The following is a 15,759-nucleotide window of genomic DNA, read 5'->3' as shown; positions in this document are numbered from 1 at the left end:
CCAAAGCACGCCCTCCTGATGACTTTGTGAGTCTCTCCTTGATGACACGGTTCATTCTTTCAGTCCAAGTCCACTACTCTGAGGATGATAAGAACAGTGGAGTGAATCTGTGTTGGCAGATAAGGGAGCAACCGTTGTGGTGCAACCAATTTCTGACCTGGTCGCCACACTTCGTCTGAGTCCATTTTGGCCCCATTCTCCATCCATGTCCACACCTCTCCCCCCTCTCAGTCTCCGTCTGCATCACCTTGATGGCAGTGATATTATCAATCTGATACGGGGGTGCGGGTTGGACTGAGGACAAATGTGCTTGTATGGTCTCTTTCTCGAGCTGGCTGTTTTGCTGCTTGGTCAGCCAGAGCGTTACCTCGACTCTCGGGAGTGTCCCCACGAGTGTGTCCTCTGACCTCAATCACAGTCACCTCTTTTGGCAGGCTGATTGCCTCCATGAGCTCCCTGACCAACTCTCCATTCTTAATGAGCTTCCCTAATGCTGACAGGTCACCTCTCTGTTTCCAAAGCTCTCCAAGTCATGCCGTGTGCATACCGACTGACTACTGGAGGTTTGCAGTCTTGCTCTTTGAATGGAAAGTGATGGGAGGCCTTTCACGTAGGTGATTACGCAATGCCTGATGATAGATGTTCGGGAAGTTGTGTAAATCCATTGGCGTTCGAGTGAACTGATATTGATCTCCATCAATAGTGAAAGCTGTCCACGGTTGCACCACTTCTACAAGAGGGACACTATAAAAGCCTTGTGTCATGCCGATGACTGAAACCCATTGGTGTTCAGGTTTCAGGGCACTGAAAATGGTGGACGTGTCTGCCACTAGGGGCGCTATCTTATCCACATACTCATTGGCCACTCTGTAGTTCACACAGAGGCGCCATTCACCTGAAGGTTTTAACCCAGGCCACGCTGGGCTGTTGGAGGCGCTGTGAGTTTTCTTCAGAAACCCTCTCTCTCCTCAGATTTTAAGGAGGGGCTTGATCCCCTCGACCGCGCGTGAGGAGAGTGGATACTGACGAGTACATGGAGGAGGCCTGCCTGTGAAGGTGACCGGTTCCATTTTCAGAAGCCCATAATCATTTTTGTCTTTTGCCCAGATTGGCAACTCTGCAAGGTCAGGTTTGTTTACCCGACTCAAATTCCATTTGACTTTCCCTTGTTGGAAATGAAGGGATGAATTTATTTTTTGTCAACACATCAAGACCCAGTAGGGGTTATCCTACCGGTCCCACCTACATAGAGGTCGTGAGAGACACAGGTCCCAATTCCAGCAGGAATGGCCTGTTTTTTCTCACCCAAATAGGCTCCCCCCCTGCTCCATGCATGCCTTGCTTTCGCTCTCTCATTTTGATGTCTGTTCCCTCTAGACAGCGATGAGGAGTGACTGTAGACACCCCCCCTTCCTCGTATCAAGGAGGAACTCTATGTTTTGGTGTCCGTTCAAGGGGGTTGTTACATACAGGCCTTCTGGCTTGTGTAACAGGGCGGCCTAGGACGCGGAGCGGTGGCATCTACTGATAATGGGGAGCCATGTAGGAAGTTGGAACAGCTGTTCTCCAATGGCCTCTGCTCCCACAAAAATGGCGCTCTCATTTGTCATCCCTAGCTCTGAATGGCATCTGTGGAGCTCTGGCTTTCTCCTCTACTCTCTTGACCTTGGTGGTGATTGCTTTGGTTAGAGTGTCACCGACCAACGGGTGTCTTGCCTGAGCCATGTTCACATCACCTACATCGCGTGGATGTTTTACACTAGCCGACCAGCGTTCAAGATTGCCATCTGCACCGACAGTAACCCCCCGATCGTATGGGGCGCAAGTTCCAAGCAGCTTGTGGCAGTGCTTTACATTTATGATCCCTCCTCTCTCTCTCCTGAGCTTGTGAGGAGGGGGCGGAAAGTCGGGCTCCTCCTCCAACCTCTCGTCATTTCTGTCCTCATCTGACGGCATTGTCAACCCCGCCCCTTGCAGTGGGACGGGCTCACGTTGGTAAGATGAGAGAGACCTCGGCCCTCATTGATGGGTGTTCTATCTCCTCCCCCTAAGCCTGCTCTCCCCCTCTCGCTGGTGGTCAAGCGACTGGCTTACTGTAGTTTGTCTCCGGTGCGGCCGTAGGGGAGGGGCTGAGTCGGGAGCGAGAAGGAACGGCTCCAGCACTCTGCTGAAGCAGATAAGGTTTTGGGTCACACACAGTATGGTTTTATCACAGTGACCTCACCAACAACGCTTCCCTAGAATGTGTATATATATACATGTACATACAGTAGGCCTCTGCATATATACATACACATCTAGCTTCCGTATGCAACAATAAACATAAATCACCAAATCATAAATCACATCATCCACCCTATTTCATGTGGACGGAACTCCAGGACGGAACCCTGCGGGTCTTCTTTAAGGAAATGTTCCTTAAAGGATAAACACGTCATCCACCCTCTTTCATGTGGACGGCTACCGTTGTGCACAACTCCTTACATATAGGGGAATGCTTCCCAAGACAAAACAATGCAGGTACCTTAGCACTACAAACATAAGACATGTAGCTACATACATTCACATCCAGCACTGGCTGGTTTTACGTGTTGAGAGTTTGTGTGGTATAGCTTGAGATTTACTGATTTACTGACTGTATTTACTGACACAATACAACACAGTCCAGTGTCCCTTTGTTCTGATGTATTCCAAATTAATCTCTCCAACACGGGATTTGAGCAACAATTAAAAGCTGTTTAATTACAGAAGGTTTAGAATACAAAAGACGATGACATCTAGTCTAATATAAGCTTGCCTGTCTGTATGGCTGTCTGTCCCAAAATCAAATCATCTGAGCTCGAGGAAGGTTCTTATGGTTCGGGGGCGTTCCACCCCCCCTCCCCTTCCCCGATCAGACTGGTCTGGTCTCCCCTGCAGCCCACGGCCTTGTAGTAGATAACCGGCCCATGGTTCGGTGCCCAGATCTCTATCTCTAACCACAACAATTGCTGTTGTCCACAGAATGTACCAACCATGGAATGTCATCTTTATCTCATATGGGATGTTTGTCCATGCGAAGGGAGACAGTTTCTTACAGAAACTTCCGGCCGACAGCCACACTCGGGGGGGGTCAACATCATAATTAGAAACAGCTAACAGGATCAGGTTAAACCAAGACATTTCTCTGAGAATAGGCATTTTAATCATTACGATAGTAATATAACAATCCCTCGTATGAGCTGTTCGCTGTACTGTAATAGACAGACGATTTTAAAGGGCAGAACTAGAGTTACAACTCTCATTAGTGTAAATAAGAAGCCTTGACCCGTGCACACACACACACACACACACACACACACACACACACACAATGAACTAGATGAGATGGGTCTAGAAACACACTGTGATTAAGTATAGTGCAGCTTTAATTCACTCATAAATTGTGAAGAGGAGGATTTAGTGGTGGAGGACCTTCTCTCTGTCTCTCCCTCCCTCCACCTCTTTGCCATCCAAACAGCCATATTTCTCGGAGCAGTCGCAGGGCCCTCCATTAAGTGAATTACAGACAATGATGTGGACACTATACTGTAGTATAATGGACCTACCAATCCCTTTAATTTTATGTATGCTTAAAGGGGAGTTCTTAAAGGGGAACGCTACCGAAAAAACTGAATTTCCCAGTTCATTTAAATATTGCATGGCATTTAGTAAAATGTGTTCAACAGCTCTTCCAGAAGCCTTCCCCTTAACACATAGCCCCTTTAAATGAGATTGTTTATTAATTAATATACAGAAGTCGCTTTTTGACTATGCAGGGCACACCACGTGTAGTTAATTAGAGGTGCAGCTATCGCATTATAAGGACATTTCATACCTTACAGCGTTGTGGAAAAAAAAAACTAGTGAAATGTGACATACATGCATTGTGTTATGACTCCAACTAAATCCTTGTTCTGAAACTAAGCGCTATAATAGCTAAACTATTAGCATAACCGGTATAGGGCACAAGATTGAGGTCAGACCTATTTGCATGCAGGCGGATATCCGGAGATATCCACACAGAAATTGGAAACGCAGTCATACCACCATTAAAGAGCATATCAAACAGGTGATCTAGGACTTTGAGCTACAGCAATCAAGGGTATATTTTTCTTGCATAGTCTATAATGTTGTGAGTTTAAAATGCTATCGGGCCGTCCAACCAACGCCAACAGTCACCAACAAATAAATTTACATCCCCAACAAATAAAATTCCATCCCCATCATGCGGCTCTGGACTTGGAGCCATATCGATCCACCTCCCGGTTTGAACTTCGTTATGGCCGTGGTAGCGTAATTGCTGGGCGCAAACGTAGGTCTTTTTCAGGGAGAAAAGGCGAAAAACGTGGTAGTGTAATCGGGGTGTGATCTTGCCCTCGGTCCCCCTGTGGCTCTCGTATCCAATGACAGCGGCGGCGGGATAGGCTACGTGTTGTGAGTCCGGCGGGAGGCCGCCCTGTCGGACGACGTGTCAGAGGAACAGCTTGTGTCTATTCTGGTCCACGGACGCGCCGACAGGAGGGGAGGACATCGGGGACAGCTTTGTGTCCCGCGGGGACCGACGGCCCTGTCCTTCGGCTCCGCACGGAGTCACCAGCGAGCTGTGACTTATCAACGCATTCAAACCCCAATACACGTAGGCTCGCGCGCACACAGTTCACACCTTCCCGACGCTCTCTAATTCTCTATCTCAGATCTTCTTTTTTTTTTGACATTCCCTCATATTGCCGTTTTATATAAATGCGAGAAAAGGAGGCAATCTGCAGTGTGTATCGTCGAGTCGGCGCGAAAATGAAATGTCAATCACATCCCACATCCACAGCATCTGGCAAATGGAACAGATGTTTTTTTTTCGCCTCAGACAGCCTTCATTCATTGTCTTGGAACAATGTAGCGCCACGTGATGGACGTGATGTGTCAGCGGTGAACTGACTCTCTCTTCTCTTGCAGCGTTCCCTTTCTCAGTAGCCTATTCCTATTCATTGCCTTCGTCTTGGCGTGCCAGAGCGGCAGTCTAACGCGCTGTGTCTTGGCAGGCCTGCGTCCCGGGAGCAGCAGAGAGGGAGCCACAGCTACGTGGACCAGCTACCAGTGGCTGAGGTCATCCATCAGGTGAGTCCGATGACACACCCCGCCCTCGGACGAGGTCGTTACGGCGCGAGGGCCCCTCTCCTGTATGGCGTCAATTTAGTGCCAAAACTCGCGCGTGAAAAAACAACAACATCGTTAGTGAACATTTCTGCCCTGTGTGTGCACATACAATCCGTGAATGAAAAATACAGTGTTGTGAGTGAACATTTCTACTGCGTGTGTGCAAATACAATCCGTAAATGAAAAACACAGAGTTGTGAGTGAACTTTTCTGCTCCGTGTGTACAAATTCAATCCACATTTGCAATCTGCATTTGCACTCGCTCGCTGGCTACATTTCCACACTGTCTAAATTTACACGCTGCAAAAAGTTACACGGTGTCAACAATTACACGATGCAAAGACAGCCTTTTGTCACTTGGGGGGAGGGATGGAATAGACAGTGGCTGATGTCTCCGCTGCTCTGATTGGTTAGACAATAGCTGATGTCGGCTTCTTTGATTGCTGACTGTACACACGGAGCAGAAAAGTTCACTCACAACTCTGTGTTTTTCATTTACGGATTGTATTTGCACACACGCAGCAGAAATGTTCACTCACAACACTGTATTTTTCATTCACGGATTGTATGTGCACACACAGGGCAGAAATGTTCATTCACAATGTTTTTTCACGCGCAAGTTTTGGCACTAAATTGACGCCATGCTCCTGGAACCTCATTTATAAAACCTTGTGGACTGGAGGATTCACGTCACATGGTTGTGATCAACACACAGGGCATGTTCTTTTTTTTCTAGTAATGAGTAACAAAGATGCTTAGGGGAAATGTATCAGTAAAAGTATACATTTTATTTAGGAGATGTAGTGATGTAAAAGTATCCAGAAATAAAACAATTCAAGTAAAGTAAAGATACTCACAAAAACTACTTAAGAAATGTAACAGAGTATTATTACTTCATTACAATACACCACTGCACGAGGGGCCCTTACACCAGCTGTGAGAGAGAGGGCTGCTGATGCTCACTGATTTCGAAGCGGAACTCTTATTCTTATATGTGACGTCTGCAGGCAGATGTGTTTGTGCCGCTACCATGGCGACCGGTATGTGTGTAAAATACTAGGTTGTTTTCATCCAAGGTGAAGTAGTGAAATCCACTTGAATTGATCTGCAGGAGTGTGTCTGGGAATTGGGTTCCAGTCCCTCGAACAAAATGGAATTTCTTCAGAGACCAAACCCGGCCAAAAAAACTGCTTCTCCCCCCCCCTCCCCCCTCCCCCGAGTCTTTTTGAAAGACTGTCTGGATTGGTAGGTGGTGTTAAATCACATTTCTTTGCCATGCTTGGAGACTAGTCGAATAACGTCCGCTTACATTTACACAATGTCACGGGAAAAGTCAAAGCACAGCTATACAGTCACATGGCCGTTTGCTGAACATACAGTAGCTGAAATGGTGAAATGCAAGAATTTATTCTCTGAGAAATAGACAAACAGTCTCTTCCAGGCAAATAGGAAAAAGAACAGAGGCCCTTTGGATCAGAGGTAGGGCTGTGCAATGAAATCAATACAGCAATACACTGCAATATTTTTTCCGTGATGCTGTATTGATTTTCTGCGGTACAACGATACACTAAAACAAAAAACCTTTTTTTTTTTTTGCACAAGGAAAATATATAGAACCAGACAGAGGGAATAGTTATGGAAAATTAAGTATTTATGTTTTAAATGGATTTAAAATGTCGATACATTCCCTCCGCCCTCAGGATCAGCTCCAAGGAGTATTTTCAGCTGTATTAACAATTTTCTGTAAATTATTTAAAGTATCACAATTGCATCGCATCACAATGTATCCTGATGCGTATCGTATCGTGAGGTCCTTGCCAGACGGGTGCGATTAATACCCAGCCCTACTCAGAGGCGTATCTCAGACCTGCTGGCTTCTCATGAGTATCAGTTGATTGACTGGTTCTTGGATCGAATCCCCCCCCCCAACACCACCACCACCACCACCCCCACCAGAGATGTGGATTAGCAGGTGCATTCCTGCTGGGGTGAGAATGGGATCCATCAGGAGTCTGACTCATATTTCCCACCATCCTGTCTGGTCTCCACAGTAGCTGAGGCCAGTTTGGAGCAGAGCCCACAGTGCTCGTATTCGGGTTCTCAGTTCTCATCATGTCTTATTGCTTTGGACTGCTATGTTACAGTGGTTCTCTTTAGGGAGAACACACTGCTTCAAGGTACTGAATACATAATATAGTGTATGGAATAAATGTGTGTGTGTGTGGTGTGTGTGGTGTGTGTGTGTTTTATTTTTATTAACCTTTATTTATACAGGTCAAAATCTCATTGAGACCCAGGGTCTCATTTACAAGAGAGACCTGTTCAGGGCTGACAGCAGCTTAACACACAGTCACAGACAGACAGGATGTACAAAAGACAAAATAAAACACAAAACATTTAAATGGTCGATGGGGTACTGAAAAAATGAAGGAGAATAAAATACGATTAGGTACACGGGCAAAGCCCTCAGACTCTCTCTCCAGTCTTCTTACTCGTAGTTTAAAATCCCCTCGGGGAATCAAGCTGAACAGCTTCAGCTCCTGCTGTAGCATATTCCAGGTTGCAGCGGTGGAGTAGGAGAAGGCCTTTTTACAGAGTTCAGTACCGACTGAGGTGATGACAAAAGTGATGAAGTCTAGAGACCGGAGGCTCCGATCGGACTGTTTCCGTATCGTGGATAGATAGGAGGGAAGTAGTCCCAGGATGGGTTTGCGGATGAAAAGATACCAAGGTGTTGTTCTGCGCATGGATAGTGATGACCAGTTTGCTAAAGGGTACAATGTGCCCTGAGACAGTGATGTGTGAGGGATGATGCGTCAGGGGTGCAGTGATGTGTGAGGGGTTTACAGCCTCTTATGAATCTCAAGGCTCCGTGATATACAGCATTCAATAGATGTAGGGAGTGAGCAGAAGCATTCATATACACCATAGTCCAGGAGCGGCAGCAACAATATGTTTCCTGGCGTTAAAGGAAAAACCCTATTCTACCTTCAGCTTCCTTAGCAATTGGTCAACATGACATTTCAAATAGAGGCTTTCATCCACTGTGATGCCAACATTTACAAGTGGCCACAAACTCAATAGAGTCAATACCTTGGGCAGACATAATACAGCGCAGAACAGCTGGCACCTTCTTTTTATTTGAAAAGAACACAGCCATATCTGCATTTAACACTAGCCTGAGATGGAAGCGTTGCCCCTGAATGGTGTCAAATGCAGACTGCAGGTTTTTAAAAACCTGGGCAACGAAGGTTGCGCAACACTATACGACAGTGTCGCCAGCATAAAGATGCACAGATGCATTTGTGTTTTGAACCCCCCCATTCATGTAAATTGTAAAAAGGGTGGGTCCTAAAATAGAACCTTGTGGCACACCATTGGTAGTGTTAAGAAACCCAGAGCAAAGAGCATTGGACGGCACACACTGCTTACGGTTGGAGAGGTAGTTTCAGAACCAGCCAACAGTATGGTCTAACAGTCCTATGGTCTAACAGTCCTATGGTCTGACAGACCTATGGTCTAACAGTCCTATGGTAGACAGTCGCTGGCATTAAGTGCCGTGGTCAACTGTGTCAAATGCCTTCGAAAGGTCAATAAAAAGGGCAGCACAGTATTTCTTGGCATCCATGGCTTCCACAATATCATCTAGTACCTTGCAGCAGTTGCTGTACCATGCTGCTTTCTAAAGCCAGATTGGTGTGGAGATAATATTGTTCGAGCTCAAGTAATCCTTGACCTGGTCATTCACCAGCATTTCTAGAACTTTCGCTACAATAGAGAGCTTAGAAATAGGTCTATAGTTATTCAATACTGTGGGATCACCTCCTTTCAAAAGAGGACACAAGCAGTTTTCCACACATCAGGAATAACATTGCTCTGGATAGAAAGATTAAAAATATGTGCTTTAGCTACAATATCCGCAACCAGGTTCAGGAAGTAAGGGGGGAGGATTACCAGGGCCTGCTGATTGTTGAGGGTCTAGGTCCTTTATGAACCTCTAACAGGGAAGGGGTGATAGAGTGTGGCTACTGGCTTGATAGACGGGGTGGAATGGGTGAGTTACCATCACATGATGCGTCAGACAAAGAGCTGGAGGCTATCAAATGTTTGTTAAAACTGTCTCAGATTTGTCTGATATACACAGTATAGTGCAATCAGTGTGTCCTTGCTGTGGCATGTGTTAAAGGTGGGATAGGTAGTTTGCTTTTGGCTTTATTTGGTAAAATTGGCATAATATCCTTTCAGTTAGCAGTAACAGAAGTGCTCTGACTTGGATCTCCGTGTTTACCGCTGCCTCTGTATTTTGGATTCAAAGAATGCACCGCGCCCGAATGTATTGACCAATCAGGGTGTCTATCTCGTCACACCTACCAGTCATGTTTGGAGGGAGGGACTACATCATGATTGACAGGAGGGAGGGGCGTGTTCTTTTGAAAAAGATGACCAATCGGAGGCCTTGTTGACGTCAAACTACCTACCCCACCTTTAAGGCATGTGGATGTTATGGAAATGAAGACCATGGCTGCCGCGCGTCTCCTGTGGTCTTCACCACCTCAGGATTTCCCTCACGTCCGCAGAGACCCGTCCTCCTTTGCTCTCCGGGCCGGCCGGCCGGCCCGCCATAGTCCCGAACGCCGTTTCCAACACCTTTAGAGAAACACAAGACGGCGGCTCGTCTTCAGCCTGATAGAAGAGCTCTCTGACAGCCAGCGGCTAAGGGAGGCACTTCGGCACGCGGCCAGGGTTCGGCGTGTGACTGAGGGGTTGATTAATGTGCCGTCTCCATGGCAGCTGTCTCAGGGCTGGAGACAGGATGAGCCCCCTGCTCCTTATTTGCCACGTCTCTTTCCAAACACTCATCGCCATGGCCACCGCCTCACCAAGCGCTCTGCCGCTGGAAAACGTGCAGATTTGTATTCCCTCCATATTTGTTCTTTTTTCGGGGAGAGGGAGGAGGGAGGCTCTGTCTTTCCTGGCGTCAAATTGTTATTTGTTCCCCCTGCCAACTCTGATGCCACACACCAGATGCGCTGAGGAGATCGGAGGGGCGGAAAGGCGGGGTCGAGTCTCCGTTGGTCTCCCCTCCCCGTTGGTCTCCCCTCCCCGTTGGTCTCAGGTCTCTCCCCCCCGCTGCTCTGGAGCCATTGAAGGACCCGACGTTCACAGTATTCTGCACCTCGCGGGCCAAATCCAGGAACATCAAACGAACGTCTTGTCCATTTGAATAATACAGCTGTGTCACTTTCAATTAGCGGGAATAATTACCAGCGACATCCATTTGCCCTGCGGGCTATTGTGTGAGTGGAAGGGTCTCAAATTCCATCATAGGAGCGGGAGTGTAGCGTGTGTATACTGATGGAGTGGTGTTTGGTCTTATGATCTAGGGAATGGAGCATCTAGGATATGCAGTGTGCAGCTCGTGCAGTGCTGATTGAGTGTTGTTTTGTCATTTGGCATTCAGAGCATAAAAGCTTGTTGACCTCTGAGGCCTATTGGTTGGCAGGCTCCCTAGACCTCCCTGAACTACCATTAACAACCCGCATGGCTCCTTTAATTAGTTCTAATCAATCAGATGGTGGGTAATTAATGGGTTTTGGTGATGAATTGAATACCCAACGTTGACCTGACACGTAGAGGCTGGGAAGCCTAGTCATGTTATGGTGACTGTACTTTGAATTTTGAAGCGAAAAGCTATAGACGTGTAAAGAAAAGGACGTGTTTTTTTTTCCTTCACTTATCTCTCATGTTATGCTCCAGGTGCACAAGAGATCAAAGAGGAGCATTCTGAAATAAATCACATCAGACCTTGTCGTGTTAGTCCCCCCACACATCTCTCTCTCTCTCTCTCTCTCGCTCTCTCTCTCTCTCTCTCTCTCTCTCTTTTTCTCTCTCTCTCTCTCTCTCTCTCTCTCTCTCTTCTCTCTCTCTCTCTCTCTCTCTCTCTCTCTCTCTCTCTCTCTCTCTCTCTCTCTCTCTCTCTCTCTCTCTCTCTCTCTCAATTCAAAGGGCTTTATTGGCATGGGAAACATGTTTACTGTACATTGCCAAAGCAAAAATCACAAAAAAAAGTACAATTAAAGATATACAGTACTAAAATAAGGATATGTGTAAACGGAGGTATACAGATGAACAAATATAACAAACTAAATGGAACAATGTGGACATTGCCGTTTTAAAATATAAATAAGTGAGTGAATTAGGTGAATAAGTACATTTCATTTCATTTACAAACATATTTAAAGTAATAGCAAATATCTGTTCTGTTTGTATGTACAGTGTGTCTATACATAGATCAGTGAGATGCAGACAGTGCAGGGATACGACAGCCTCTCTGTTCCATTTGATGTCCTTTTCCTGTCCCAGCTGCTCACAGGTCTGTGATTGCACAGTGCTGTATTTCACCCAGCAGATATGGACGTTTTATTGTTATGTTTTCAGAATCGGTGGGAAGTGTGTTTCTGATGTCTTGGTACAGTTGTCAGGTTGGTGCAGCTGGTTTACATCTCTTCTTGTGTGCAGTCGGTGCACAATCTCTCCACCTCTCTTCTCTCTCTCCACCTCTCTTCTCTCTCTCTCCACCTCTCCCTCCACCTCTCTTCTCTCTCTCCACCTCTCTTCTCTCTCTCTCCACCTCTCCCTCCACCTCTCTTCTCTCTCTCCACCTCTCTCTCTCTCTCCACCTCTCTCCCTCTCTCCACCTCTCTCTCTCCCTCCATCTCTCTCTCTCTCTACCTCTCTCCCTCCCTCCACCTCTCTCCCTCTCTCCACCTCTCTCCCTCCCTCCACCTCTCTTCTCTCTCTCCACCTCTCTTCTCTCTCTCCACCTCTCTCCCTCCCTCCACCTCTCTTCTCTCTCTCCACCTCTCTCCCTCTCTCCACCTCTCTCCCTCCCTCCACCTCTCTTCTCTCTCTCCACCTCTCCTCTCTCTCCACCTCTCTCCCTCCCTCCACCTCTCTTCTCTCTCTCCACCTCTCTCCCTCCTTCCACCTCCCTCCCTCCCTCCCTCCCTCCACCTCTTCTCTCTCTCTCCACTTCTCTCTCTCTCCCTCCACCTCCCTCCCTCTCTCCACCTCTCTTCTCTCTCTCCCTCCATCTCTCTCTCTCTCTCTCTGCTATGTCTGCTGACGTAGCTCCCTGTCATTGCCCACCCATCTCCCTCTGCTCTTTCTTACCCAGGGGGCTTGGTGTCACACACACACACACACACACACACACACACACACACACACACACAGACCTCCTGCCTAACATTTTGACAGAGGTCAACCCTGCTCGGCTGCCGCACGCTGCCCTGCTCTAATCAGCATCCCTGGGCCCTGCCTGTCTCAACCCTCCCCCCATCCCTCCCTCCCTCCCTCCCTCCATCCATCTCTCCATCCCTCCCTCCATCCATCTCTCCATCCCTCCCTCCATCTCTCCCTCCCTCCCTCCATCCATCTCTCCATCCCTCTCCGCTCTAATCAGCATCCCTGGGCCCTGCCTGTCTCAACCCTCCCAATCCCTCTCTCCCGCCCCCTCTTCATCCCTCCCGCCCTCTCTTCATCCCTCCATCCCTCTCTTCCTCCATCTCCCCAAGCCTCCATCCCTCCCTCCCTCTCTCTATCCCTCCATGCTTCCCTCCTTCTCTCCCTCCCTCCATCCCATCCGCTCTCTCCATCCACATATCCTCCTGCTACCATTCAGTCCACAGCCGCGGCTCTCTGTCTGCTCTGAAGGCTTGATTGAGCCGTTGAGTTATAAAATAAAAAAAATGGATGTAACCTAATCTAATGATGGCCCTGGTTGGGGGTGACCGGGGGGGGGGGGTTGGGGGGGAGGGGGGTCTGTCTTAATAAGCGACGGTGTCCTCATCTCACCCCACCCGGGGGTGTCTCAGTGTGGTACCGGTAACGGGGGATTTAATAATATGATGAAAAGAGAAACCGCACGCTCTGTCTCTAGATGCAAAACGTGGTTGAATATGACGTTTCGCCCTTTGTCTGAGTTTGAAGATTGAGGCAGACACACTGACAAACGCAGCATTCAAATGTGGGGGTGGATGTGTACACACACACACACAAACTGTGATGAACCTCTCTTCTCAGGAAGTGCTCAGGTCAACGTTTTCGGGATGTTATGGGAACGTCGCATTTCGGTTATGACCCACACTGGGTTCTCTGCTTCTGAGGCGCCTGTCATCCTGCCATTTCCTCACCATTGGTGTGTGTGTGTGTGTGTGTGTGTGTGTGTGTGTGTGTGTGTGTGTGTGTGTGTGTGTATACATACATACATACATACATACATACATACATACATACATACATACATACATTATACATACATACGTGTGTAATTTAGACGGTGGTATCTGGTGTGTTCTCATCTTAATTTGAGGTCATGGGGGTCATTGAGGGTTTTGGTTTCGGGGTCCTTTTTTGCTTTTCTGCCGTGTAGTTTGTGTCCTCCTGGAGCGTGGCAGGGGTGTAGAGGAGGTGTGGATGACTAACGAAGGATCTCGGAGTGTTCCCGCCCCTCTCTGGCTGTAGTGGAGAGTTACAAAGATTTTTTAGAGGTTAAATCTCTCTTCACAGAACATTCTCCCTGCATTAGCATATAAATGTGTTCCCTGTGATGCATGTTTAATATGGGCAAGATTTAAAAGTATAATCACACACAAAGTGATGATGTGGCAGAGAATGGGACAACACAGTCTGGGGGGGAGTACTGATGAGCTTAGCACTCACTACTGTTCAGCTGTGTGTGTGTGTGTGTGTGTGTGTGTGTGTGTGTACGTGTACATGTGCGTCCATGCACGTGTGTCTGCACAGTATGTGGCTCAGTGTATATCACATCTACTGTACCTAGATAGATAGTAGTCGGAAGTAGATAATCTAATCTGAACTTTCTTACCCCCCCCCCCCCCCTCCCCCCCTTCAGAAACCCACGCAGAAGGACTGGCATCCTCCAGATGGCTTCATCCTGGGCCTGTGGACCCTCATCCTGCTGGTGTTCTTCAAGACCTACGGCATCAAGCACCTCACACACATCTTCTGAGACGTCGTCACTCTGAGCCCATCACAGGAGCTCCGGCCCAAGGTCCTGTGATGTCCCAGTCTGGATTCAGAAGCCCTCTGGATTAGTGGGAGATTTTCAGTCATTAACATGACAAACGCCAGTTTTTTTGTTTTTTTTGAGGAACTATAAACAGGACTGGAGAAGGAATATGTCACGGCGCTGAACTGCCTGATGGAGGGATGTTTATCTCGTGCCTTTTTAGAAGATGACTACTTGTAAAAGTTTATTATCCATGTCTGTCTGCCATAATATTCGTCTGTATTTATCTGTATTTATTTGAATTGGGAGCGTTCATGTTTAAATCTGAAGAGGAGGTGAGAGTAGTAAAGAGGGATGTGGCTAAGCATGCGATTAAGCATGACTTTAATATTGACATACTAGATGTGCAGATTACTACTGTGGATGGATACATGGTTTTATAGGTGTGTACAGTGTGTAATGTGTGTTTTTCTGTTCCTCAGCCTTTTCCATATTTGAGATGATTTGTCTGAAATGCACTGAATTAAGTCTGGCGATAAGAATTAAATCTAATTCAATCAAATTTCTTCGAGAGCTTGCCACTCTGCGTACTTCATCATTACTGGTCTTAATTTGTTTTGTTTTTGTTAACAGTAGACTAGGCGATTTTCAAAATCACTTTTGGTTTTTGCAATTCTCTTAACATCCCGACAGCAATAAATAAAATGCTCTGACACACACAAAAAAGGGGAACACTTTATATTAAGGTCCTCTTATTGAGCATTAGTTAATAATCAGAACTTCCTTGATGTCTTCAGTGATGGTAGGGGTAATCACTTCTTTGGGGTCATCAGGTGGGCTCCCTCCTTTCGTGTTTCATTAATGATGGGCCCATGACACCTCCAGGGGGTTCAACGGTGACACCTGGCGTCCCTCTGCTGTTACCCCTCCTGCTGGTTGATGGTCACCTTGCAGCCCAGTTGTGAGTCTTTCTTTTCACCTACAGACAGGTGCTGCTTCGCTCGGCAGCCTCGGACAGCGAGTGGACGGCCTGTCGGAGGGCCTGTCCTCGCACTCCCATCCCTTTCAGCAGACGGGTGGTTGATGTGGCTACAAACCCTGGGTTTATTAACCTTAATAAGGCACTGTTCTCACTTTAGATGTGGTACCTTCAAAATGCATAGTAACATGCGTAATAAGCGCATAATTAATAGCTAATGAGTATTATTAGAAACAAAGGGCTTTTAACATTCTTAAGCAGTTTGTAAACTTAACATGTTAACTATGTCTTATAATCTAACAATAAACGTGTTAATAATGCTATCATTAACACTTACGTATAAATGTCTTATTAACACATTCATGTTAATAAGCATGTTATGAGGACCTTACTATCTATTAACTAATGCTTAATAAGAGGACTTTAATATAAAGTGTTACCAAAAAAAGTAATCTGTTGGAGTCTCAGAACTATTATAAGCCCATCCAATCATTTCACCTTGTCTGGTTTAAATGATTGGATGGCCTACCTGTGTTATGGTCCTGGCCGTTTGCCCCCTACTCACCTGGACCCT

At 46.9% G+C, this 15,759-nt stretch overlaps 1 protein-coding gene across 1 annotated transcript in view; it reads left to right on the top strand.

The window, feature by feature from the left end:
* Nucleotides 1-14,753, top strand: part of pigk (phosphatidylinositol glycan anchor biosynthesis, class K) — a 29,346-nt gene extending 14,593 nt beyond the window's left edge. Inside the window, exons 10-11 of the mRNA XM_084457952.1 lie at nt 5,058-5,133; nt 14,090-14,753. Coding sequence (XP_084314078.1) covers nt 5,058-5,133; nt 14,090-14,206 — 193 coding nt within the window. The 3' untranslated portion in view covers nt 14,207-14,753. The remainder of the gene's footprint in view (nt 1-5,057; nt 5,134-14,089) is intronic.
* The last annotated feature ends 1,006 nt before the right edge of the window (nt 14,754-15,759 follow it).

The sequence above is a fragment of the Borostomias antarcticus genome, assembly GCF_949987555.1.
Source record: "Borostomias antarcticus genome assembly, chromosome: 24".
Lineage (NCBI taxonomy): Eukaryota > Metazoa > Chordata > Actinopteri > Stomiiformes > Stomiidae > Borostomias > Borostomias antarcticus.
This window is presented reverse-complemented; position numbering and strand designations above follow the sequence as displayed.